The sequence below is a fragment of the Mustelus asterias genome, chromosome 25, assembly GCF_964213995.1.
Source record: "Mustelus asterias chromosome 25, sMusAst1.hap1.1, whole genome shotgun sequence".
Lineage (NCBI taxonomy): Eukaryota > Metazoa > Chordata > Chondrichthyes > Carcharhiniformes > Triakidae > Mustelus > Mustelus asterias.
Genome location: NC_135825.1, coordinates 15,116,139 through 15,143,389, shown reverse-complemented (window position 1 = coordinate 15,143,389; position 27,251 = coordinate 15,116,139). Strand labels below are relative to the sequence as shown.

Here is a 27,251-nt window from a genome sequence, read left to right as displayed (position 1 = left end):
CCTGAGAGTCAACCACATTGCTGTGGCCCTGGAGTCACATGTAGGCCAGACCAGGTAAAGACGACAGATTTCCTTCCCTAAAGGACATTAGTGAACCAGGTGGGTTTTTCCAACAATCGACAATGTTTTCATGGTCATCAGTAGATTCTTAATTCCAGATATTTTTTATTGAATTCAAATTCCACCAGCTGCTGTGTTGGGATTCGAACTCGGGACCCAGAACATTAACTGAGTTTCTGGATTAATAGTCTAGCGATAATACCACTAGGCCAATGCCACCCCCCGCCCCCCACCCCCCACCCCCAAATTATTATTACAAAATACCATGGCTTGTTTTTTTTAAAAGATAGGTTTGTTTAAACACTGCCTAAGAATGACCTCATTGAGAACCCGGATTATTTTTACAGAGGTGAAAAGGGCGCAAGGTTGAAAAGACAAGATTGCCGAAAGCCTTTGGCTTAATAATGGCGGCTAATTCAGCTCCTTTGTACCTTGCACCCTGACTTGGTGTCTGCTTTCAAAACCCTGATGTGAAAAGCTTTAGAACTCTTTTATGTTAAGGCGGCAATATAAATGGACATAGTTGTTATTAGTCTCAGTAACAGATCCATAATTATGGCATTAGCATCTACTATTGAAATAGAAATAACCCCTTTAACATAAAACGGCAGCGATGCAGAGAAAGATTGAAGTTTTAATTGGGAGGGACGACTTTACCTCAACAGCGCATTAAAATTCCAGTCTCGCTCTCGAGTTCAGACAGTTGGGAATTTTTAAAATATTCTCTAATTATCTGTTATGTCCATGTTAGATTTTTCCTTTATTTTTACATACTCACTAATTATTTCTCTGCAGGTTTCACAGTACTCTGCGTAAAGTGTCTCGAAACAGCCGCAGCAATATGGCTGCCCTTCTTTCATGATGTACTTCTGTCCTCCAAGAATTACTTCACATTCAGTGCAGCTGAAGTGGTCCATATGCCAATATCTGCCTTCTGCCTCCGTGCATTCCTCTGCGAAGATCAACTGAAATGCCAGAGGGAAAAAAACATAGTCATTGTTATCAGCCCACAGTAATGACGCTCTACATTCCCAGATATTGTCCTGTCTCCCACGCGGCATGGAGGGATTAAATGGCAGTGGAACGCACACCTTGTTCCCTGTCTCCTTGTTCCTCCCCCCATCGCCTCAACCTCACTCTCTCGGAAGTGTTGTTACGGCCCCTCGTCATCTTCTATAGCTGGGAATTCTATTACCTTTCCTCCACTTTCAATAAATTGCTTCTCACCCGAGAAGTATCTTTTCCCTCCGCTGTATTCTCCAGCCTCTCTGTTACAACCTTGGCTTTCTCCATTTAATAGAATGGCCATTGCGCCTCTCAGTACTCTTCTCTTGTTCCTGCTGAGCTTCTAATACATTTCCTTCTCCTGGCATCTGCTGAAACCAAGACCAGTGCACCACATCTTACCCTAACTCACCTTTTCCTAGACCCAAGGAAACTATGAAACTCTTGGGCAAATCTTGGGGGAAAAAGTCAATGATGGTCAGAAGAGAAGAAGGAAATTGGTGGTGGAAAAAAATGACAATTTATGCCTTGGGTGACTAAAGGTAGCTCACAAATCCATTGTCCTGATGAGAATGATGCCATTCTTAATCCTCCTTGGTGCAGGTGGCATGGTGGCACGATGGTTAGCACTGCTGCCTCACAGCACCAGGGACACAGTTTCGATTCCCGGCTTGGGTCACTATCTGTGTGGAGTTTGCACATTCTCCCCGTGTCTGCGTGGGTTTCCTCCGGCTGCTCCAGTTTCCTCCCACAGTCCGAAAGATGTGCAGGTTAAGTGGATTGGCCATGCTAAATTGCTCGTTAGGGCAGGATTTTCTGGCTATGGTCAACCCAAAACCGGAAAATCTCGTCCTAGGTCAATTGACCTTTGCATGGTCTACCCCCCGCCTGCTATGATATCTGTGATGGGCAGGATGGGATGCTCTGTCAGAGTCGATGCAGACTCAATGGGCCGAATGGCCTCCTTCTGCACTGTAAGTATTCTATGATTCTAGGTAACGACTCAATTCTCAATAATTAATTCAGCAGTGTGTGCGTAAGTGCACGAGATGAACACCAACTGCGCAGAGGCAGCTTTAGCCCAATCCCCCAAAAGGACAGGATCAGAACAACAACTGAAGTGGAAGGGGGAATAATGAAAGCCACTCACCTGGTCACATGACGCACAGCGTGGTTTAAAGAGGTCAGCGTGGTGCCGGCCACAGTGTATCTTCCCGTCCTGGTAAAAGTAAATGAGGTCCACCAGTAGTTCCTGGCAGGTGGTGCAACCAAAGCAGTAAGGGTGCCAACACGTACGGTTCCCAGCTCTCTGAGCAAAGACTGCAACATCGCCTCCGTTTATCTTGCCACCACACTGAAAATGCACAAACAGGTCATCAGATATAAATCACACGCAAGGCCCCTTTTCACAATATTAAAATTCTCATCCGTGTTTTCTCATCTGATCCACAGCTCACCTGTCTCTAAGGGCAGAATTCTCCGGCCGCACTGGTCTAAAAGCCAGAAATTCCCACCCAACTGTCAATGGACCTTCACATTGTCTGCAACCCGCCCGCTACAATTGCAGTGGCAGGTGGGGTGGGAGAATTCCGACCTAACTTTGCAGTCTTCTTCTCCAACCCCACATCCTTCCAAGAGCTCTGCGCTCAGACAAATCTTGCCTCTTGCGCATCCTAATTTTAATTGCTCCAGCCTTGCTCTGCCTAGACCGTAAGCCCTGAAATTCCCTCCCTAAGCCTCTATTCTCTACTGCTCTCTCCTCCTTTAAGATGCTCCCCAGAAGCCTGCACCATTTCAAACTGGGTGGCATGGTGGCACAGTGGTTAACACTGCTGCCTTACAATGCCAGGGACCTGGGTTCAATTCCCAGCTTGGGTCACTGCCTGAGTGGAGTTTGCGCATTCTCCCCGTGACTGTGTGGGTTTCCCTCGGGTGCCCCGGTTTCCTCCCACAGTCCAAGGATGTGCACGTTAGGTGGATTAGCCCTGCTGAATTACCCCTTAGTGTCGGGGGATTAGCTAGGGTAAATGCATGGGGTGATGGGGATAGGGCCTGGGTGGGATTGTGGTTGGTGCAGACCCGATGGGCTGAATGGCCTCTTTCTGCACTGTCTGATTCTATAATTTTTGGTTACCTGCTCTACTGTATCATAGAATCTCTACAGTACAGAAGGAGGCCATTCGGCCCATCAAATCTGCACAACTCCCCAACAGAGCATTTCACCCAGGCCCTATCCCCGTAACCCCACGTATTTGCCCCGTTAACCTCCTAACCGACACATCTTGGGACACTAAGGGGCAGTTTGGCATGGCCAATCCACCTAACCTGCACACTTTTGGAGTGTGGAAGGAAACCGGAGCACCCGGAGGAAACCCATATGGGCATGGGGAGAACGTGCAAATTCCACACAGTCACCCAAGGCCAGAATTGAACCCTCGTCCTTGGTGCTGTGAGGCAGCAGTGCCAACCAGTGTGCCACCATTCTGCCCCTTGTGTAACTTAGTGTCATACTTTGATAATGTTTCTCTGAAATGCCTTGGGATATTTTGTTAAATTAAAAGCACTATGTAAATGCATGTTGCAAGAGATGGGAAGGTGATTCACTTTGATCAATTTTGCAACCAGCTTCTTTTGGGCCTCAGGTGGACACTGCACCTACCAAGCAAATGCACTTTTTCACTAGTGGTCAGTTTTTCCTTATTCCATGTTTGCAGTCAATTTTAGAGAAGAACTGACTCTTTGTTTCAAATTCCCTTCCCTTGAAATAAACTCCTGATGTCGAACCATGTATGGCTGCGTTGCGGCTGTGTTTCGCTTGTAGCACTGGTCCAAGTCCCTGTCGAGGAGACCCCCTGTAAAGTGTGCGGCACCCACTCTTCAGTGCGTCACCCTGAACAATCAATCTTACTCTAAAGTTAAAGTTTATTTATTAGTCACAAGTGAGGCTTACATTAACACTGCAATGAAGTTGCTGTGAAATTCCCCCAGTCGCCACAGTCCGACGCCTTTTTGGCTCAATGTACCTAACCTGCACGTCTTTCAGAATGTGGGAGGACACCGGAGCACCCGGAGGAAACCCACGCAGATATGGGGAGAACGTGCAAACCCCACACAGACAGGGACCCAACCCAGAATCGAACCCGGATCCCTGGCGCTGTGAGGCAGCAGTGCTAACCACTGTGCTGCCTGCATAAAAGTATAAATGCTCAGAAGAAAGCTCAGCAGGGCTCTGGAAAAGTGGAGGGAAGTGTGTAAAATTGACGCATAGTGGCAGTGATGTACACCATCTACAAGATGCATTACAGCAACTCGCCAAGGCTCCTTTGAGTGCACTTTCCAAACCTGCGACCTCTACCACCTAGAAGGACAAGGGCAGCAAACCCATGAGAACACTACCTACAAGTTGCTCTCCAAGTCACAGAACATTCTGCCTTGGAAAAATGTTCCTTCACTGTCAATGGGTCAAAATCCTGAAGCTCCCTCCCTAACAGCACCGTGCGTGCAACTACATCACATGTTTGAAGTTTAAGCTTATTTATTAGTGTCACAAGTAGGCTTACATTAACATTGCAATGAAGTTACTGTGAAAATCCCCTGGTTGCCACACTCATGCACCTGTACACTGAGGGAGAATCCAGCATGACCAATCCACCGAACCAAGAAGATGGCTCAGCACCACCTTCTGAAGGGCAATAAATGCTGAACTTGCCAGCAATGCTCACATCTTCCATGCTTCCCATGAAAGAACGAAAAGAAAAATCTGATGAATGCTTCTGGGTTCAAGTCCACTTCCTCGATACCCTTCTTAGTTTCAGCTTGTTGTGAAGGTTGTGAATGTAGCCCAATCCATCACACAAACCAGCTTCCCATCCATTGACTCTGTCTACACTTCCCGCTGCCTCGGCAAAGCAGCCAGCATAATTAAGGACCCCACGCATCCTGGACATTCTCTCTTCCACCTCCTTCCGTCGGGAAAAAGATACAAAAGTCTGAGGTCACGTACCAACCGACTCAAGAACAGCTTCTTCCCTGCTGCTGTCAGACTTTTGAATGGACCTACCTTGCATTAAGTTGATCTTTCTCTATACCCTAGCTATGACTGTAACACTGCACTCTCTCCTTTCCTTCTCTATGAATGGTATGCTCTGTCTGTATAGTGCGCAAGAAACAATACTTTTCACTGTATGCTAATACATGTGACAATAATAAATCAAATCAAATCAACTCAAAGCTTACCTTTTCACAAAGAGCTCCAGTGGCAGTTAACGGAAAGACTTGAACAATTCCACGTCCCAATGCTTCCCTCTTCCTCTGACCGCTGAACACGCGCAACTCCCTCTTCTCCTCTTCACTCAGTGATTGGCAGTACTTCTCCTTCAGAAAAAGAATGGAGTCAGCATCATTGCTTTATCCTGTGAATCACCCCCCTCAGCTGAAACTACTGCACGTCAAGAGGGCCTCAAAATGGACCGTAGTTAGTGCAGAACCTTTGAACTGCATAGTTTATAAAGAGAAAACGATGGCCAAATTATCGCAAAGTAAATCCTTTACAGGGATTCTGGTGCCACTGGGCCAATAAATCACCAGCTGCCCCAACTGAAGTGAGATTTATTTAGGTTAGGAGTATAAAACCTGGCGTGTGCACATTAGACCAAGCAAGAGGAGTTCTGGCGAAGGGTCGTCTAGACTCAAAACGTTGTCTCCACTCTTTCTCCACAGATGCATTTGGCCCATTGAATCTACTCCGCCATTCAATCATGGCTGATATGATTCTCATCCCCATTCTCTGCCTTCTCCCCATAATCCTTCATCCCCTTATTGATCAAGAACCTATCTATCTCTGCCTCTCCACAGATGCTGTCAGAACAGCTGAGATTTTCCACCATTTTTCTGTTTTTGTTTCAGATTCCAATATTTTGTATTTATATAAGAGGATGTCTGAACTTGGTTCATTCATTTGGATAGCCAGAGTACCCCTTTGGTGAGGTAAAGTACCTCTCTGGACATGAGCTAGAATGTTGTTGCAGGAATTGAGTTCATGGTCTGGATTAGGGGGGGAACTCACGCAGCTCCAAAGCCGCAGGTAGCTCTTTAAGGTCTCATGTACAACTCCCAACTTGATCGATCGAACCCAGTTTTTCTTCTGATCATTTTTTTTAAAGAGAGTTGTTGTCTAAATATGTTTCGAATTGAAAAAGAAAATCTGATATCTAAAAATCTCCTCGGTGATGAACGTGTAAAATGTTTATTTACAAAAATAAGAAATTTCATTCAAAACTTGCTTGGATCAAAAGTCATAATGAGTTACGGTTGCACTATTTTTGCTGAACAAAACGACATTGTGCGTCATCATGTTAATAACATGCGTTTGCCCATAAATAGCCGATCATGTGAGTTGTTCACAGATGTTGATGGTAATTAAATGGTTTATTTCAGTTTTAAAAAGCTTTTATTAGTATTGTGCCGGTGAGAAAATATCATTCAATTAACAACTTTTTTGTAAAAGCCTTTAAAATTCTGCTGATTATCAAATGTCCTCTTTTACTGATATTAATACATGTAAGTTTATGAGCGCCAATTATAAAGGTGCTACATAGTAATCTATAAACATGTTTCTGTCTTGATTCTCATTATTACTGATATTTGACAAATGCATTGGGGTTCTAGCGTATTTTCAAAGACTGGCTCTTCTTATCAAAGCTACCTGTCACTGGCCTAGACTGATGCTTTGACACTGATGCATCATAGGAGGTGGTATCTTTTGGCCAAGGTATTTAATCAAGCTTTTTCTGCTTGTTCCAATGGGTAATATGATCATTATAGATTCCATGGTACTATTTGAACAAGAACAGATAGCTCAACCAGTGTCATAGCCAAAATGTATTCTTAAGACCATAAGATATAGGAGCAGAATTAGGCCATTTGGCCCATTGAGTCTGCTCCACCATTCAATCATGGCTGATATGATTCTCATCCCCATTCTCTGCCTTCTCCCCAATTTCCTTCATCCCCTCATTGATCAAGAACCTATCTATCTCTGCCTTAAAGATACTCAATGGCCTGGCCTCCACAGCCCTCTGTGGCATGAACTCCACAGATTCACCAGCCTCTGGCTGAAGAAATTCCTCCTCATCTCAGTTTTAAAGCAGCATCCTTTCACTCTGAGGTTGTGCCCTCACGTTCCAGCCTCTCCCAATAGTGGAGACATCCTCTCCACATCCACTCTATCTAGGCCTCTCAGTATTCTGTAAGTTTCAATTAGATCCCCCCCTCAGCCTTCTAAACTCCATCGGCTATAGGCCCAGACTCCTCAACTGCTCCTCAACCAACATAATCAAACAGTGGATAATTCAACTCATCAACTCTCTGTGGGGACTTGCTCTATAGAGAACAATCATGACTGCACCTCAAAATTTCAACCCCTCACTTCTGGATCCTCTCCTTGTCCAGAAGCAACCCCCTTACTGGTGGAAAACCCAAGTCTTGGCTTCAAGGAGCATCACCTGCTTTCAACTCTGACGCTTGTCCTGGATTACTCTCAAAGGACCTGCCTTTCTAACATTGCCAATGTCTCACACCCAACACTAGGAAATCTGCTGTATAGTCTTCAGTGCAAAGAGAACACGGAGCCATAGAAGGAGATATTAGGCCCAGTGATCACAATCTTGATCAAAAGGTGGACCTTAAGGAGGAAAATGAGGTAGAGAGGAGGAGAGGATAGGGAGGAAAATCCAGAGTTTAGGGCCCAGATAACTACAGATCTGGCTGGTGGGATTTAAAATTGGGGATGCTTAAGAGGTCAGAATTAGAGGATTGCAGATATCTCAAGAGATTAGATATAGGGAGGTGGAGGGCCACAGAGGGATTGGAAGACAAGGATTGGAACTTCAAAATTAAAACTTTGGTTGACTGGGAGCAAAAATAGGTCAGCAAACACAGAGATAAAGGTACTGGCAGCAAGGTTTTACATGACCTCAAGCTTATGGAGGGTCAAATATGGGAGACCAAGCTATGTGTGTTGGAATAGTCAACTCCAGAAGTAAAGGCATGAATGAGGGTTTCAACAGCAGTTGAATGGAGACAAGGACAAAGTCAGGCCAGGTTACAGAGGTGGAAATAAGCAGTCTTACTGATTTCGCCAGTATGAAGTTGGAAACTCAGCAGTGGATTAAACGTGACACCAAAGTTACAAACAAATGGGTTTAATCTCAGACTGTTGTCGGGGAGAGGGATGGAGTTGGTGGAGTGCAAAGAGAGGAAATACAATAAATACACTGTCGAGGTCTTGGCCTCGATGTTCTTGTCCTGATTCCTTTAATAAAGCTATTCTAAGTCATGAGATTCCCAGAGTTAGTACAGTTAAAGGTAAGTTTTATTATTAGTATCACAAGTAGTCTTATATTAACACTGCAATGAAGTTACTGTGAAATCCGCCTAGTCGCCACACTCCGCCCTCTGTTCGGGTACACTGAGGGAGAATTTAGCATGGCCAATGTAACTAACCAGCACATCTTTCAGACTGTGGGAAGAAACTGGAGCACACCCACGCAGACACGAGGAGAACGTGTTGATTCCGCACAGACAGTGACCCAAGCGGGGATCAAACTCGGGTCCCTGGCGCTGTGAGGCAGCAGTGCTAACCACTGTGCCACCGTGCTATCCATGCACATACAAGTTTACCTGTGGCTTCTCTCAAGTAACGCTGAATATGTAGACTTCCTGGCCTCACTATGAACTCGGTTGAACTCACCCTAGACACATTTCACTGAGGGTCTTTCATGCCATCAAAAAGACTTTTATTGTCTCAATGCGTGCTGGATTCAAAAATAGGCCCCTGCTCGAAAAGGGAAGTGTGTTGAGCCGTTGTATAGCCTAGCCCCTTTTAACAATTAAGAAAATATTATTTTAATTTTGGGTGGAGAGTTCTTCTTTCCAGTAAATGGCTTCTGGACATTTTCTCGCTGTAAAGTCGGCATGGATCATAACAGAACGTCCTTAGTTAAATGTATTGATGATTGTCCTTTGTGCATTTAAACAGAGTTTTACAGCTACTACATTATACAGACCAGTTTAAGTGTGTGAGAAATTGCTATAATAAGCATCTGTTATGTTTTAGTGCTGAGCCATATAAGTTTTCATTTAGTTTCCTCATGGTAATATTACCGGGGGGTTTGTTCATGAAATTAAATAGTCTTTATTACCCCCGCTGCAGTTAACAATTAAACTGTTGTAATAGTTTTGAATGTTGCAATTGATGTTTTAAATTTGCCATTGTTCCTCATGGGAAAAGGAATTTAACCCTTGGTGAAATACAATTAATACCCAGTTCATAGCCTAACAATAACTATTCAATATTTCATCGAATCCCTGCAGTGCAGAACAGGCCATTTGGCCCATTGAGTCTGCACCGACTCCCCAACAGCTTATCCCACCTTGATCCTATCCCTGTAACCTCCTGTATTTACCCTGCTCTAACTTACACATCTTGGGACTCTATAAGGGGCAATTTTTTTTTAGCCTGGCCAACCCACATTATCTGCGCATCTTTGGAGTGTGGGAGGAAACCCATACAGGGAGAATGTGCAAACTCCACACAGTCGCCCAAGGTTGGAATCGAACCCGGGTCCCTGGTGCTGTGTAGCAGCTGTGCTAACCACTGTGCCACCGTGATGCCTCTGTGATTTTCATTCCCCTTATTGGGTGCTCATGGGTGCCGGGTACCCTCCTTTGTCTTTCTCAAGTGGTCACTTTTTCTCTATTAGATATTGAGTATCCATGGACCATGGAAAGCATCCCAGCCAGGGTTGGCACTGCATACACTTTCACACACCCACTGTTCTCAGAGAGATGACTGGTTCTGGAAGAGCTATTTCCCCACCTCCAGGCAAAAAGCAACACTTGTATGTCTCAACTCTTGCCCCAGGGTCAATTAACTCAGTACAAATGGGGAATCAAAGCTAGGGTTTTATGGTCCGTAGGAATTTACAGCCCAGAAGGAGACTATTTGGCCCATTGTATCTGTGTTCGCTGAGAAAGAACAAGCCAGCCGAATTGTACTTTCCAGCTCTCGGTCTATAGCCGTGGAGGTTACGCAAGTGTATATCCAAGCATTTTTGTTTTGAAATATGATGAAGGTTTCGGCCTCTGCCATTCTTTCTTGCAGCGAGCTCCAGATCCCCAGCACCTTCTAGTGAAACATTTCTCCTCAACTGTCCCCTTCTCTGCTAAAGGAAATGTGTCAAAGAGCAAAGAAAATTACAGCACAGGAACAGGCCCTTCGGCCCTCCAAGCCTGTACCGACCATGCGTCCCGACTTAACTAAAACCCCCTACGCTTCTGGGGACCATATCCCTCTATTCCAATCTCATTCATGTACTTGTCAAGACGCCCCTTAAAAGTCACTACCGTATCCGCTTCCACTACCTCCCCTGGCAACGAGTTCCAGGCACCCACCACTCTCTGTGTAAAAAATCTGCCTCGTACATCTCTTTTAAACCTTGCCCCTCACACCTTAAACCTATGCCCCCTAGTAATTGACTCTTCCACCCTGGGAAAAGGCTTCTGACTATCCATTCTGTCCATGCCTTTCATAATCTTGTAGACTTCTATCAGGTCTCCCCTCAACCTCCGTCGCTCCAGTGAGAACAAACCAAGTTTCTCCAACCTCTCCTCAAAGCTAATGCCCTCCATACCAGGCAACATCCTGGTAAATCTTTTCTGTACCCTCTCCAAAGCCTCCACATCCTTCTGGTAGTGTGGCGACCAGAATTGAACACTATATTCCAAGTGCGGCCTCACTAAGGTTCTATAACATGACTTGCCAATTTTTAAACTCAATACCCCGGCCGATGAAGGCAAGCATGCCGTATGCCTTCTTGACCACCTTCTTCACCTGCATTGCCACTTTCAGTGACCTGTGTACCTGTACACCCAGATCCCTTTGCCTATCAATACTCCTAAGGGTCTTCCATTTACTGTATATTTCCTATCTGTATTAGACCTTCCAAAATGCATTACCTCATATTTGTGCGGATTAAACTCCATCTGCCATCTCTCCGCCCAAGTCTCCTACTGATCTATATCCTGCTGTATCCTCTGATGGTCCTCACTGCTATCTGCAAATCCACCAACCTTTGTGTCCTCCCTATCCACTCTACCTAGCGCCCTCAGAATATTATACTCCTCAATTAAATCTCCCCTCAGCTTTCTCTGTTCTGAAAAAAACAACTCCAGCCTATCCAATCTTTACTCATCGCTAAAATTCTTCATTCTGGACAACATCCTTGCCAATCCCTTCCGTACCCTCTCATAAGTTCCCTTTCTTCCTATAATGCCATGACCAGCACTGTAGACATTACTCTGTGGCTTAATTAGTATTTTATACAGTTCTAGTATAACCTTACTATTCTTATATTCTATGTCTCAGCTAATAAAGGAAAGTATCCCCTATGCCTTCTGAGCCACCTTATTTACCTGTCCTGCTTCCTTCAAGGATCTGTGGACATGCACCCCAATGTCCCTCTGCAATGCCCTTTCACAATAAGCATGGAGTGGGCAGTGAGTATTAAAGATTGATTACTTAATTGAGATCGTAGCCAATAAATATTGATTAGTGATCAATGGTTTCAAAGGAAAATCGGATGGGCACATGACAGAAATGTTCTTGCAGAGCTGTGGCGTCAAGCAGGGGAGTGGAACTGACTGGATTGCTCTACAGAGAGCCAACATGGGCATGGTGGGTCAAATGGCCACCTTCTGTGCCCCAATGACTATCACTCTAAGATTACTGTATAGTCCCCCTGGTGTCAACAGAGATTGCAAATGGACACTATTTTGTCAGTGTGCTCACTGTTATAGAATCATAGACTCCTACAGTGCAGAAGGAAGCCATTTGGTCCATTGAGTCAGCACCAAACACAATCCCACCCAGGCCCTATCCCCATAACCCCATGCATTTACCCTAGCTAGTCTCTCTGACACTAAGTGGCAAATTAACATGGCCTATCCACCTAACCCGCACATCTTTTGACTGTGGGAGGAAACCCACGCAGACACGGGGAGAACATACAGACTCCACACAGACAGTCACCCGAACCGGAAATCGAACCCGGATCATTGGCACTGTGAGGCAGCAGTGCTAACCACTGTGCCACCCGTGCCACCCCACTGGTTTAAAAAAATCGAAAATGTTGCGAGCAGGATAACAGAGAATATTCCATCCCAGGACAGTTTTAATTCTGATCTCTTAAGATGTTTTATTAAATATTTTGATGAGCGAGTGTGGGGAGCAGTGCTAAAATTTCTCTTATAAAGTAGACAGATAGATGGAGAAATTGGTCATCTCAGAAATGGCTGGTTTCAAAGGTATAGGTTTGTCTGTTTGGGTTTGTTAAATATGGAGAAAGATGGATCTTTTCGACTTTCTTGAATGAAAATTTGAACCCAAAACATCTCCCATTGCCCTTATTCAACAAGTGAGAACAATTGGACAACTTGCAGAGAACAAATTCCTTAGTAATAATAGGAAAAATAGAAAGAAAATCCATCAAAGCTGAAAAAGCAGATCCGCTCTGTCAATAAAGTTAATTTATTAGTGTCACAAGTAGGCTTACATTAACACTGCAATGGAGTTATTGTGAAAATCCCCTAGTCACCACAGTCCAGCATCTGTTCGGGTATATTAAGGGAGAATTTAGCATGGCCAATGCACCTAACCAGCATGTCTTTTGGACTGTGGGAGGAAACTAGCACCCGGAGGAAACCCACGCAGACACTGGGAGAACGTGCAGACTCCGCACAGACAGTGACCCAAGCCAGGAATTGAACCCGGGTCCCTAGCCCTGTGAGGCAGCAGTGCTAACCACTGTGCCACCCGTGCTGCCTTGTCTGGAATTTGATGAAAGCTTTCTGTCCAAAACTGTGCCTTTTCTCCTGTTAAGGTTGGAGGACTTGCTGTATGCTTTCAGAATGTACTGTTCCATTTCAAAGTCAGACCAAGTTCATTTAATTTAATGGAGGAAAGGCTTATTAAACATTTTTGACATGTTTATATATTAAGTTATCGGTTTACATTAAGTTTTGCTGTAGTTTTGAACCGGGATGTGGGGAGAAAGGATCTTACAGAGTGATGTAGAAGAGTGAAAGGTTGAACTGGAGGACTACTTCAAATTAAACAGCGACAGTAAGACAAAGGGATACAGAGTTAAATCTCGGTCTGATGTCGGGAATGTATTCATAGGAAGATTAATCAGGGCATGGAATGGTTGGCTGGCTAGAATGGCGGGGGTGGGGGGCGCGAATAGCTGTGGAGTCATTTAAGAAAGCTAGATGGCTTGATGGTAATAAATAACTTGCGTTTACATAACGCCTTTCACATCCTCAGGATGTCCCCGTCTGCTTTACTGCTGAAGTCGTCACTGTTGTAATGTGGGAAATATGGTGACCCATTTCCACTCAGAAATATCCCATAAACAGCAATGAGATCATGGAAATCATAGAAACCCTACAGTGCAGCAGGAGGCCATTCGGCCCATTAAGTCTGCACCAACAACAACCTCACATGTTTACCCCATTAATCCAGCTAACCTACGCATCCCGGGACATTAAGAGGAAATTTAGCATGGCCAATGCACCTAACCCGCACATCTTTGGACTGCGGGAGAAAACCGGAAGACCTGGAGGAAGACCATGCAGACACGAGGAGAATGTGCAAACTCCACAAAGATAGTGACCCAAGCTGGGAATCCAACCCAGGTCCCTGGAGCTGTGAGGCAGCAGTGCTAACTACTCTGCCATTGTGCTTCCCAGATAGTTCAGACTGCATGTTTTTATGCTGGGAGGCAGATAAATATACGTCAGGGTGCTGGGAAGAAATTCTTTGTCGATTGTGTTGGAACCTTTCGTGTTCACCTGAGGGGGCTTTTGGTTTGACACATCATCCAAAAGGTGTCAACTCCCAACAGTATAGCACTCGCTTGATACTGCACTGCAGTGTCAGCTTAGATCACATACTGGTGGGAAGCTTGGAATCCACGATGGCCACCTTCTGAGTTCCAATGACTATCACTCTAAGATTACTGTATAGTCCCCCTGGTGTCAACAGAGATTGCAAATGGACACTATTTTGTCAGTGTGCTCACTGTTATAGAATCATAGACTCCTACAGTGCAGAAGGAAGCCATTTGGTCCATTGAGTCAGCACCAAACACAATCCCACCCAGGCCCTATCCCCATAACCCCATGCATTTACCCTAGCTAGTCTCTCTGACACTAAGTGGCAATTTAGCATGGCCTATCCACCTAACCCACACATCTTTTGACTGTGGGAGGAAACCGGAGCACCCGGAGGAAACCCACGCAGACACAGGGAGAACATACAGACTCCACACAGACAGTCACCCGAACCGGGAATCGAACCCGGATCATTGGCACTGTGAGGCAGCAGTGCTAACCACTGTGCCACCCGTGCCACCCCACTGGTTTAAAAAAATTGAAAATGTTGCGAGCAGGATAATAGAGAATATTCCATCCCAGGGCAGTTTTAATTCTGATCTCTTAAAATGTTTTATTAAATATTTTGATGAGCGACTGGCTCAGAGGCAAGCGAGTTGTCACTGAGTTGAAAGTGGCATGTTAGCACTACACTCTTCAACGCCTGGCAGCGATGGGCAAAGATTCTTGACACAGCGTGATAGGCATTGACTGTGCAATAGTGTAAAATAGGTGACAACAAAACAACAGTTTTTCTTTATTCATTCTTGGGACATGGACGTTGCTGGCTGGCCAGCATTTATTACCCATCCATGATTGACCGAGTCAACCACATTGCTGTGACTCTGGAGTCACAACTAGGCCAGACCAGGTAAGGACGGCAGATTTCCTTCCCTAAAGCACATTAATGAACCAGATGGGTTTTTCCAAACAATCGACAATGGTTTCAAGAATATCAGTAGATTATTAATTCCAGATTTTAAAAAAAAATCGAATTCAAATTTCAACACCTGCTCTGGCAGGATTAATAGTCTAGATAGTGATAATACCACTAGGTCATCACCTCCCTTTAAAATCAATGGTATTAATAACAGACAGTGGACTTGCTATCGTGTGTTGTACACCACTGCACAAAATCAAGATCTACCCCCAGTGATATCCTCAACTCAGAAATATTCTCAGGTTACTTATGGATGAGGAATGGAAGAGAAAGCAAGCAGTTGCATTAATAAACGCTTGGATCTAAATTGGAACCTTGAAGGGAGAACTAATAAATCCACGTCACTTCTTTGCAATCCCGTTTGCTTTCTTCTTCAAATAGTAATCACTCGGACGTTCTTTTTGCATTTGTGTTCAATCCTTTGAGGATGAATTCTTTATAGTGCATGATGAAATCATGCTTGCGTTGAATTACGTAGAGACTTACGTCATTATCATGGGGTGGGAGCTGGTACAGGAGCTGTTTAATACGGAACTTCTCTCCAATGCTGTTGACGTATGGGATATTTTCTTCAGGGAGACAGCGGAAATATTGGTGCACCTGTGGATTGATAAATAGAGAAACACAGTAAACAACTAAAAAGAGGTATTCACTGATGAGGTGGTGAGAAGAACAGGAAAAAAATCAACAACAATATTCTGGATTTTCCTCTGGTGCCTAGGTCCTGAATCAGATTCTGGTGGGGGTATGCCCTTCAGGGCAACATTGAAAATTAAATCAGAACTCGGGGGGCGGGGGGGGGGGGGGGGGGGGGGGGCGGGCGGGTGATAACATGAGACACTGTGGTGACAATCCACACAACTAAGGGCGGCACGGTGGCACAGTGGTTAGCACTGCTGCCTCACAGCGCCAGCAACCGGGGTTCAATTCCCACCTTGGGTGACTGTGTGGAGTTTGCACATTCTCCCTGTGTTTGCGTGGGTTTCCTCCGGGTTCTCCGGTTTCCTCCCGCAGTCCAAAGACGTGCAGATTAGGTTGACTGCCCATGCTAAATTCTCCCTCAGTGTCAGGGGGATTAGCAGGGTAAATATGTGGGGTTACGGGAATTGGGATTGTGGTCGGTGCAGGTTTGATGGGCTGAATGGCCTCCTTCGGCTCAGAGGGAGGGATTCTGGTTCTATTCTAATCTTTTGGATTCCACAAATTATTGCAGCATTATTCAAATTTGCTTCCAGCAGCACCCAGTTAAGGAGCATATCGGCTGAAGTTCAGAGCAGTGCAGTGATTTGATTCTAACTGCTTCCTTCTACAGAGGCCTAATGATTCTTGGGAAGTCATGTCCTTGACGAGATTAACATTTACTGTCCATTCACAGCCTCCATCAGGAGGTGAGTGTGGGGCTGCTTCCTGAACTATACCGTCTATGTGCTGAAGCTGCACCCACAAAGCTGTCAGCTGGACAGTTCCAGCATCTTGAGCTAGTGAACCTTATAATAATTTCCTGATTTCAAAGATTCAAAAGGGAAAGCAGCTCTCACACCAGATATTTCAGATCATCTTTATTTCTCACAGTGCCAGGATCCTGGGTTCAATACCCACCTTGGGTGACTGTGTGGAGTTTGCACATTCTCCCCCCCTGTGTTTGCGTGGATTTCCTCCGGGTTCTCCGATTTCCTCCCACAGTCCAAAGACTGTGCAAGAACAATGGGAGCTGGATCTGGACTTGATGTAGTATGATGAGCCAGGGACAGGGTTGGGCAGTGTGGGGGTGGGTTTGGGACAGGTTTGGGCAGTGTGGTGGGTCTGGGACAAGGTTGGGCAGTGTGGTGGGTCTGGGACAGGGTTGGGCAGTGTGGTGGGTCTGGGACAGGGTTGAGCAGTGTAGTGGGTTTGGGACAGGATTGGGCAGTGTGGTGGGTCTGGGACAGGGTTGGGCAGTGTGGTGGGTCTGGGACAGGTTTGGGCAGTGTGGTGGGTCTGGGACAGGTTTGGGCAGTGTAGTGGGTCTGGGACAGGTTTGGGCAGTGTGGTGGGGTCTGGGACAGGGTTGGGCAGTGTGGTGTGTCTGGGACAGGGTTGGGCAGTGTGGCGGGTGGGTCTGGGACAGGGTTGGGCAGTGTAGTGGGTCTGGGACAGGTTTGGGCAGTGTGGTGGGGTCTGGGACAGGGTTGGGCAGTGTGGTGTGTCTGGGACAGGGTTGGGCAGTGTGGTGTGTCTGGGACAGGGTTGGGCAGTGTGGTGTGTCTGGGACAGGGTTGGGCAGTGTGGTGGGTCTGGGACATGGTTGGGCAGTGTGGTGTGTCTGGGACAGGGTTGGGCAGTGTGGTGGGTCTGGGACAGGTTTAGGCAGTGTGGCGGGTGGGTCTGGGACAGGGTTGGGCAGTGTGGTGGGGTCTGGGACAGGGTTGGGCAGTGTGGCGGGGTCTGGGACAGGGTTGGGCAGTGTGGCGGATTTGGGACAGGGTTGGGCAGTGTAGCTAGTCTGGGATAATGTTGGAAAGTTGTTGGGTCAGCTGAGACTAACACTTATTTGTCCATCCTTAGGTGCCCTCGAGAATGTGGTGGACAGCCATCTCCTTGTACCATTGCAGTGTGTGATCAAAGTCCTCCCACAGTGCTGTAAGGAACGCTGATATACATTCAGCTCAGGATGTTGTGTGACTTGGAGATAAACTTGGAGAAGATGCTGCCCTTGTGTATCTGCGGCCCTTCATCTTTGCAGTAGTGGTGGACATGGATTTATGAGTGGCTGTCAAAGAAACTTTGTCATGCTACTGTGGTGCATCATATAGATGGCACACGCTGTACCCACTGTGCTGGCCGTGAAGGTACTAGATGTTTAAGGTAGTGGGTAGACTTTTCCCTGGTTGGTGTTGAACTGCTTGAGTGTTGTTGGAGTTGCTCTCATCCAGGCAAGTGGAGAATATTCGATCGCACCTCTAACTTGCCCTTGTAGATGGAGGATAGATTTTGAGGAGTTGGTGGGCGGGTTGTCACTTGCCTCAGAATACCCAGCCTCTGACCCACCTCTGTAGCAACAGCATTTGTGTGGGAGGTCCAGATAAGTCTCTGATCAACAGCAATGCCCTGGATGTTGATGGTGGGTGGATTTGGTGATGGATTTGGTGATGGTAATGATATAGAATAGCAAGGGAATGTGGTTGGATTTGCTCTTGCTGGAGATTAAATTATTAATCACGACATAGATTTCCCTGTATAACAAACCTTAAAAGATAATAATCAACAATGAAACATTCTAAAGTATTTCCTCTACAATAAAATCAAACTAAATCTCTGGTAATTAGCTGTGGCTACAGACCTCCTCTGTGATTACATTCTGCATTTATTGTCTACTTCTCTCAATTCAAATGTTGCTTAATTTGAATTATCTGCTTAACTCAAGGCAAAAAACAGCAACTTGAGCTATTTCATTCAAATTACTTCATCTAAAGCTATTAGATATTTGAATTTTCTTGAGCAAGAGTTGACTTTGAATTAACAGGAATAGATTGAACTTATTTCCCTGGGTAACTGGTATATGAATTCCACCAACCTGCTCCGGTTTGAGGCCTGGAGGAACCCATGCGTACTCTTCCAGAGCACAGCCAGAGTCATTGTCTGATGGGGCATTTTGCTGGAAGTCAAATGTCATCTTGCTGCCAACCTTCTTATTCTCTGAAGTCCTGGTGTCGAGCACAGACATCTTCAGGGTCTTTGTTCTACAGGTTTTCAACCTGAAAGGAGGTGAAAGAATATGTAGACATTATACACTACTATATATATAGCGTCTAGCTAAAGTTCAAAACATGAGACAAATAGATGTATTACAGTCATCTCTTCTATACGTTTGCATTCCATACAACACATAGCTGCGGGCATGTTAGTTTCTTGTGGGTGGGATAGAAAAAGGCTGTTCAACTATGTTTGTGTGCATGCACGAATGCTGAGTAGGAACAGGTTGGGGCCAAGTTCAAACCATAGAATCCCTACAATGCAGAAAGAGGCCGTTCGGCCCATCGAGTCTGCACCGACTCTGAAAAAGCATCTATCTTGGTCCACCCCGCCGCCCCATCCCCATAACCCTGTGCATTTACCCTAGTTAATCTACCTAACTTACACATCTTGGGACACTAAGGGGCAATTTAGCATGACCAATCCACCTAACCTACACACCTTTGGACTGGGGGAGGAAAATGGAGCACCTGGAGGAAATCCACAGAGACAGGGGGGATAACAGGCAAACTCCACAAAACTCCACACAGTCACCCAAGACCAGAATCGAACCTGGGTCCCTTGCACTGTGAGGCAGCAGTGCTAACCACTGTGCTACTCTTAGTTGTGACGACCCTCCTCTTCGGCGTCACACCCCGAGTGCTTGAATAGATTTGTCAATATTCACCATCACATATGCTTATTGGCCCTTGGGCAAAGGTACCCAGAGAATGAGATCCACACTGAGAAAGTGTAGAGGTGGAGGAGAGGAGGAGAATGATGGAAAATAGCACATGCAGGTCACACGCTGTCAGGTTACTGTCAGCAGTCCAGGTTCAAGCTGGTGGACGGCAAATTTAGACGTGATGTCAGGAAGTTCTTCATCCAAAACACAAAAGAATTAGTGCTTGGAGTGGACTTTATCTAGATTGCAGAATGGAGATGAGCCACATGTTCTCCATCTGTATTTATGCTGTAATTTTGTGGATGCTGCTGTTTATATTTCCCCCCCCCCCCCCCGCCGCCCGCCGGCACTTTGAAAAGGTCATTGCCAGTATTTGATGGCTTTTGTCCAATGTGGTTAGGGAAACAAATCATTAATGTCGCCCCCTTCGAACAGCTATTACTGTTACCGGATTTATTTTTCTCTTGGGCTCGAGACAGAAGCTATCCAGGAGTGTCAAATTAGGCTGTAAAAATTCACAACAATCCTGATACTTATTCACAGAAGCACAGCTGGCAGGAATGATGACCGCATGAGGAGTCTGTCGAAGTCATTAACAGGGGGAAGATGTGTCCAAAACTACGTTGGAACTATTGCTACAGTCAAAATCATTGTCCAGAAGTAAGCTTAAATGTGCACCTTAACGCACACTTCAGAACCACTGCAATAAAGCTTTCAGCTGTCTTGACAGGAAGATTGTACTCAAAGCACAGGGCAATAATAGGGCCAGGTCAAGAAAGCAGTCTGTCAGTCGCAATGGTTGAAGCATATCGAATTGAAACAAACAAAACCTCTTCATTAAACATGTCAATCTGTATAGCTAAAGCAAATGGATACTCGATGCTCGTACAATTCAACAAGTTACAGGCTGCCTGTCAATCACAGTGGAATCACACAAGCCCCATAAAACACACGTACTAATGAGACAAGCAGTACCTCTGGGAAACCAGGCACAGGACTAAGCCATGACCTGACATTCCCTCTATTGACTTTAGTTCAATGAAACTTGAACAATATAATATGGCAGCAATTTAGAAAGCTCCCCTGGATGTGGATACAACGCGGGATTGATAATTTATACCAGTTACTACATTATTGCTAAAATTAGCAAACAGGAGAACACGTCGATTTTGATATTTAATTATAGAAAACTTGCATCTGGGGAGAGTTTGGCAACAAAAGAAGAATGCACAGACTGAATTGATGCGCGATAAATCACACGGGAGGCTGGATGTACCCGGGAAATAAAGGCTTTTATTACCAACAATAACAGAGCTACTATATACAATATACAATCCCAGACTAAAGGGTCACCAGGCAGAGCAGTGACCTTTATACCTCTCCCGGAAGGCGGAGCCAACTGGAGTGTACCATAGGACTATATTACCAGGTAGAACAGCCCAACCCTAACCCCAACAGTAACATATCTACAGACTCATAGTACTGGCCAGACCATGGCTCAGCACTCCTGGTGGTAACCAACAATGGTTCACCACATGAATGAAACTTTGGAGTTTGCTGTTTAAAATGAAGATCCATTCGCCCATCCCTAGTTTTCTCTCCTAATTCCTCTGCAGCCACTAGCAAAGCTCCAGTACCTCAGTGTGCTTTGTGAGTGCGTGTCCGCAGGTTATTTATGATGTGGCCTGATCTAGCCCTCGTCAACCCTTACTTGCACCCTTACAGATTTAATCGTGACAAAGATCAAGACAAAAATAACTTGCATTTATATAACACTTTTCACGGCTACTGGATGCCTCAAAGTGCTTTACAGCCAATGAAGTCCTTTTGAAATGTAGTCACTGTTGTAACTTAGGAAACATGGCGGCTGATGTGCACAAAGCAAGCTCCAAACGGCAATCCGTTTTTGTGATGTCGACTGAGGGATCAATATCAGCCAGGACACTCAGGATAGCTGCCCTGTTCTTCTTCAAAACAGCGCAATGGGATAGAAACATAGAAGATAGGAGCAGGAGGAGGCCATTTGATTATGGCTGATCATCCAATTCAATAGCCTAATCCTGCTTTCTCCCCATAACCTTTGATCCCATTCACTCCAAGTGCCAAATCTGGCCGTCTCTTGAATACATTCAATGTTTTGGCATCAACTATTTCCTGTGGTAATGAATTCCACAGGCTCATCACTCTTTGGGTGAAGAAATGTCTCCACATCTCTGTCCTAAATGGTCTACTCTGAATCTTCAGACTGTGATCCCTGGTTTTGGACTCCGCTACCTACGGAGTGGGAATGGAGGGATACAAAAGAGTGGTCTAGTTTGGACCAGGGAGCGGCGCAGGCTAATTGTTCCTTGTTTCTCGTTTCAAGGCTTCATTCTATGATCTGCCAGTACAGAGCGAGACTGCGGATAGTTGGGAACCTGTCTCGGGGGCAGGGAATTCATATGGTGTTCGTGGAAGTGGAAATGACTAGGGTTGGGAAGCATTTTCCGATCAGGGCCGGTGTGATCTCCTGGACTCGTTTCGATCGCCTCAGGGGGTCGGAGAGGAATTTCCCAGATTTTTTTTCCCCATATTGGCCCTGGGGTTTTCACTCTGGGTTTTCGCCTCTCCCTGGAGATCACATGGTCTGGAATGGGGGGGTGGGGGTGAGTTAATAGGTTGTGATGAACAAAGCATCGTAGCTGTGAGGGACAGCTCGGTGGATAGGATATTGGTATGTAGATAGGCTGGAAAATTGGGCGGGGATCCTGGATTCAGGATTCAATCCTGGACCAGGGAGCGGCGCGGGCTTGGAGGGCCGAAGGGCCTGTTCCTGTGCTGTATTGTTCTTTGTTCCGGAACATCCTTCCTGCATCTACCCTGTCTAGTCCTGTTAGAGTTTCTTAAGTCTCCATGGAACCCCCCCCACCATTCTTCTGAACTCCAGCAAAAACAATCCTAACCTAGTCAATCTCTCTTTATACATCAGATTCGCCATCCCTGGAATCAGCCTGGTAAACCTTCGCTGCACTCCCTCGAGAGCAAGAACATCCTTCCTCAGAAAAGGAGACCAAAACTATACACAGTATTCGAGGTGTGGCCTTGCCAAAGCCCTGTATAATTGCAACAACACATCCCTTTTACATCCACTCAAGTAGGCTGATGTGTCCCCTATGTTAACATCATATCCAAAAGACTACATTTCCAACACTGCAGCACTCCCTCGGTATTGCCCTGGAGTGTCAGCCAAGACTTGTGCGCTCGAACCCTGGGATAGGACTTGAACCCAAAATCTTGTGACTCAGCGACAGGAGCGATACCAGCTTAAACACAGCCGAATAGGACTAGCAGTTATTTTTATTTTTAATCGCCTCTGTGATCGTAGCAACTCTAAAGGAGACATTTTGGGGATCCTGTCTTTGACCTGTCTGATATCTCTGGCTAAGTGCCACACTGAACACTGTGGCCGCAATGTTATGGCTGTTCACACCAGCGGGATTTTCCCACCCCGCTGCAGTGAACAGAGATTTGGCTGCTGCAGGAGTTTGGTGTGACCGGACGGTAAGATCGCGCCCCGTATTTACTGAGGAAACTGAAACTGGTGCTTTAGTTAAATGAATATGTCCATTCAGAAATGAAATCTCCATTTTATAATCAGGGGGCCTAGCTAGGGTAAATGCATGGGGTTCTGGGGATAGGGCCTAGGTGGGACTGTGTTCGGTGCAGACCCGATGGGCTGAATGGTCTCCTTCAGCACTGTAGGATTCTATTCTATAATACATCTTCATACTGCCGGTGTGCATTATTTAAATTAATGGTGGAGGAAATCTTTTACTGTCATGTTAATTTGTGAAAAGCTCAGCCTTTCCATATTGCCTTCCCCTTATAGCAAAGGGACGGAATAATATCCTCAGCTCCCTTTTCTTTTATGTTCTTCCCATTTCCCCACCACCGCCACCTGCATCCCCATTCCAGCAACAGAACTGTTATCGTTATAGATCTGTGAAGTGCAGAGGAAAGTGCAATGAAGTAGATTTTTAAAGTTTATTTAATAGTGTCACCAGTAGGTTTACATTAACACTGCAATGAAGTTACTGTGAAAATCCCCTAGTCGCCACGCCCCGGCGCCTGTTCGGGGTACACTGAGGGAGAATTTAACACGGCCAATGCATCAAACCAGCATGTCCTCTGGACGGAAACCGGAGCACCCGGAGGAAACCCATGCAGACACGGGGAGAACGTGTAGACTCCGCACAGACAGTGACCCAAGCTGGGGATCGAACCCGGGTTCCCTGGCGCTGTGGGGCAGCTGTGCTAATCACTGTACTATCGTGCTTTGAGCCTGATCCCAACTGCATCCAGTGACTTGAGTCTGTTCTAACACATTGTAACCACAGAAGGCAGCTGTGTGTCGATTAGAATGAGGCCCTTTCTGTACTAGGTCATGGAGTGAACCTCTGACATTGACCTTTCTACCTCCCAGCATAATCCCCAAAAAGCAGATCTTTTGGTCCTCCCTTATATTTCTAAGATCCCCATATCTTGGGGCCAGCTCCTGGTGTTCAGCCTGTTAAATCTGGTAACATAGTTTGAAATTTTTAACGTCATGTTGGTCAGTGTGAGCTCTGAAGTCAAAATAAAAGGAACATCAATGCGCAAGACTGGAGTAATACTGGAGAGGTCAGAGAGTTTTGTAAACGTATAGTTCCTGATTGCAAAGTGTTTACAAGACACTCCAGATAGCAGACAAAAAAGAAATGGAAGTTTCAACAGAATCCATCGTTCCATTGAGGTCAGTCAGTAGCCGACAGCTGCTGGGGTACTCAGTCCACACACACTGATGTGCGTAATCAGGGTTTTGACAAGAGTACAGAATAGAAAGGAGAAAATGGAAAATAATTAACCCCACGAGTTTTAACTTGCAGCGATTCCCCATCAGGGACCAGTTTGAAAAGTCAAACTGTTGAAATATTGTTATGACCGGGTGGGGAGTGACGAACCGGCTCCCCTTTACTCAGCCTCCCTCGGTTGGTCGCGGCAAAGTATTTGAACATTCATTTTCTGTGCACATGCCTTTTCCAATCCAAATGTATTTACATCTTTAATAATGAGCCGATCAAACCAGGCTTTCTTGAGTTAAAGAACAAATGTATATTAGCTAATAATAAAATAATAAAAGACACAACAGCATACACACAGCTCCAGCAGCAAGTTAGAAACATAAAAAATGAGAAGCAGGAGCAGACCATTTGGCCCTTCAAACCTCCACTGCTTATTATGATCATGAGTGATCATCCAACTCAGTAACCTGTTCCTGCCTTGCCCACCCCATATCCCTTGATCCCTTTAACCCCAAGAACTATATATAATTCATTCTTGAAAATATACAATGTTTTGGCCTCAACTGCTTTCTGTGATAGAGGCTGGAATTTTACCGGCACGCCTGCCCTGATTCCGGGGGCGGGTGAGGCTCGGAGAACAGCATTCTACGTTGGCCTTGGGCGGGATCGTATGAACCTCGGGCGGATATGCCGGTAAAATTCCGCCCAGAGAATTCCACATGCTCACCACTCTCTGGGTGAAGAGATTCTTCCTCATCTCAGTCCTAAATGGTTTATCCCATATCCTTAGACTGTGACTCCTAGTTCTGGGCTTCCACACAATCTAGAACATCCTTCCTGCATCTATCCTGTCTAGTCCTGTTAGCACTGATCCCTGGAGTATCCCACTAATCATTGCCTGCCACTTGGGAAAAGACCCATTTATTCCTACACTTTGTTTCCTGTCTGCCATCTAGTTTTCTATCCATCTAATGCTCTACCCCCAATCCCATGCGCTTTAATTTTACACACTAATCTCCTGTGTGGGACCTTGTCGAAAGCCTTCTGAAAGTACAAATAAACCACATCCATTGGCTCCCCCTCATCAATTCTATTTACATCCTTGAAGAATTCCAGTAGGTTGATCATGCATGATTTCCTTTGCGTAAATCCATGCTGACTCTATCTGATCTTGCTTTCCAAGTGCTCAGCTATCAAAACCTTTACTGTGGACTCTAGCATTTTCCCCACTCCCAGGCATCAGGCTGACTGGTTTATAATTCCCTGTTTTCTCCCTACTTCCCTTTTTAAACAGTGGGGTCACATTCGCCACCCTCCAATCTGTAGGAATTGTTCCAAAGTCTATAGAATCTTGGAAAATGACCAGCAATGCATCTCCTATTTCCTTAAGTACTCTGAGATGTAGATTATTAGGCCCTGGGAATTTATCAGCCTTCAATCCCATCAATTTCCTCAGTACCATTTTCCTACTAATACTGATTTCCTTCTGTTCCTCCCTCTCACTAAGCCCAGCGTTCCCCAACAATTATGGTGCATTATTTGTGTCCTCCTTTGTGACAGAACCAAAGTATGTATTCAGTTGATTGAACAATCAGAAATGATTGAACAACTGAATACCCGGAGGAAACCCACGCAGAAACGGGGAGAAAGTGCAAACTCCACACAGACAGTGACCCGAGGCAGGAATTGAACCTGGGTCCCTGGCGCTGTGAGGCAGCAGTGCTAACCACTGCGCCACCGTGTCGCCATTATTGCAGCTCTCACCCATGAGCTCTTTAAATGTTTGCCATTGCCAGTCCACCGTCACCCATTTAAGTAACGTTCCCCAATCCATCATTGCCAACACATGCCTCATATCATCATAGTTTCCTTTATTTAGATTCAGGACCCTAGTCTGATAAGCAATTGTATCACTCTCCATCTTGTTGAAGAATTCTATCATATTACGGTCGCTCATCCCCAAGGGATCTCGCACAACTAGGGTGCCAATTATTTTTTTCTCATCACGCAATACCTTAGTCTATGATGGCCTGTTCTCTAGTTGGTTCCTCAACCAATTGGTCCAGAAAACTATCCCGTATACACTCCAAGAATTCCTCCTCTATGGTATTGTTACTTATTTGATTTGCTCAATCTACATACAGATTGAAGTCACCCATAATTACAAATGTTTCTTTATTGCAACCACCTTTAATTTCCTGTTTAGTACCATCCCCAACATCACCACTATGGTTTGGGGGTCTAAATATATCCCCACTTAATTTTTTTTCTCCTTGGTGTTTCTCAGCTCCACCCATAAAAATTCCAAATTGTTGGAGCTAATATCCTTCCTCATTATTGTGTTAATTTTCTCTTTAACCAGCAATGCAATCCCACTGTATTTTCCTTTTTGTCTGTCCTTCCTAAATACTGAATACCCTTGGATGTTCAGTTCCCATCCCTGGTCACCCTGCAGCCATGTCTTCACAATCCTGACTATATGATATCCGTTTACATCTATTTATGTGAACAATTGTTTCTACTGGTGTCCTTGATAGTAGCTTAATTGTTTCAATAATTTACAGCATCTCTCCCATAGTGGCACAGTGGTTAGCATTGCTGCTTCACAGCACCAGGGACCCGGGTTCAATTCCGACCTTGGGTGACTGTCTGTATGGAGTTTGCACATTCTCCCCCTGTCTGCGTGGGTTTCCTCTGGGTGCTCCGGTTTCCTGCTACAGTCTAAAGATGTGCAGGTTAGGTGGATTGGCTATGCTAAATTGCCTCTTAGTGTCCCAAGGTGTGTAGGTTAGATTGTTTGGCCATGGTAAATCGCCTCATAGTGTCAGGTGGGTTAGCAGGGTAAAGACGTGGGGCTCCTGGGCTAGGGCCTGGGTGGGATTGTTGTTGGTGCAGGATCAATGGGCTGAATGATTGTATGATAATGTTATCCGAGTTACTTTTGAATGACAGCAACTAAACAAAGTGGCCAGAGCAAAACAAACAAAATGTTAATACAGTTCATAATTATTGTTACTTAAAAAGGCCATTTTCCCCTCCA

General features: G+C 45.4%; 1 protein-coding gene across 3 annotated transcripts in view; it reads right to left on the bottom strand.

Annotated features, from left to right (window-relative positions):
- Positions 1 to 27,251, bottom strand: part of LOC144511817 (prickle-like protein 1) — a 142,865-nt gene that overhangs the window by 17,087 nt on the left and 98,527 nt on the right. For all 3 annotated transcript variants that reach the window (XM_078242168.1, XM_078242167.1, XM_078242169.1), the window contains exons 2-6: positions 18,549 to 18,729; positions 15,482 to 15,595; positions 5,302 to 5,439; positions 2,216 to 2,419; positions 839 to 1,025 (exon numbers count right to left, since the gene is read on the bottom strand). In XM_078242168.1, the coding sequence (XP_078098294.1) occupies positions 839 to 1,025; positions 2,216 to 2,419; positions 5,302 to 5,439; positions 15,482 to 15,595; positions 18,549 to 18,698 (793 nt within the window). In that variant the 5' untranslated portion in view covers positions 18,699 to 18,729. The remainder of the gene's footprint in view (positions 1 to 838; positions 1,026 to 2,215; positions 2,420 to 5,301; positions 5,440 to 15,481; positions 15,596 to 18,548; positions 18,730 to 27,251) is intronic.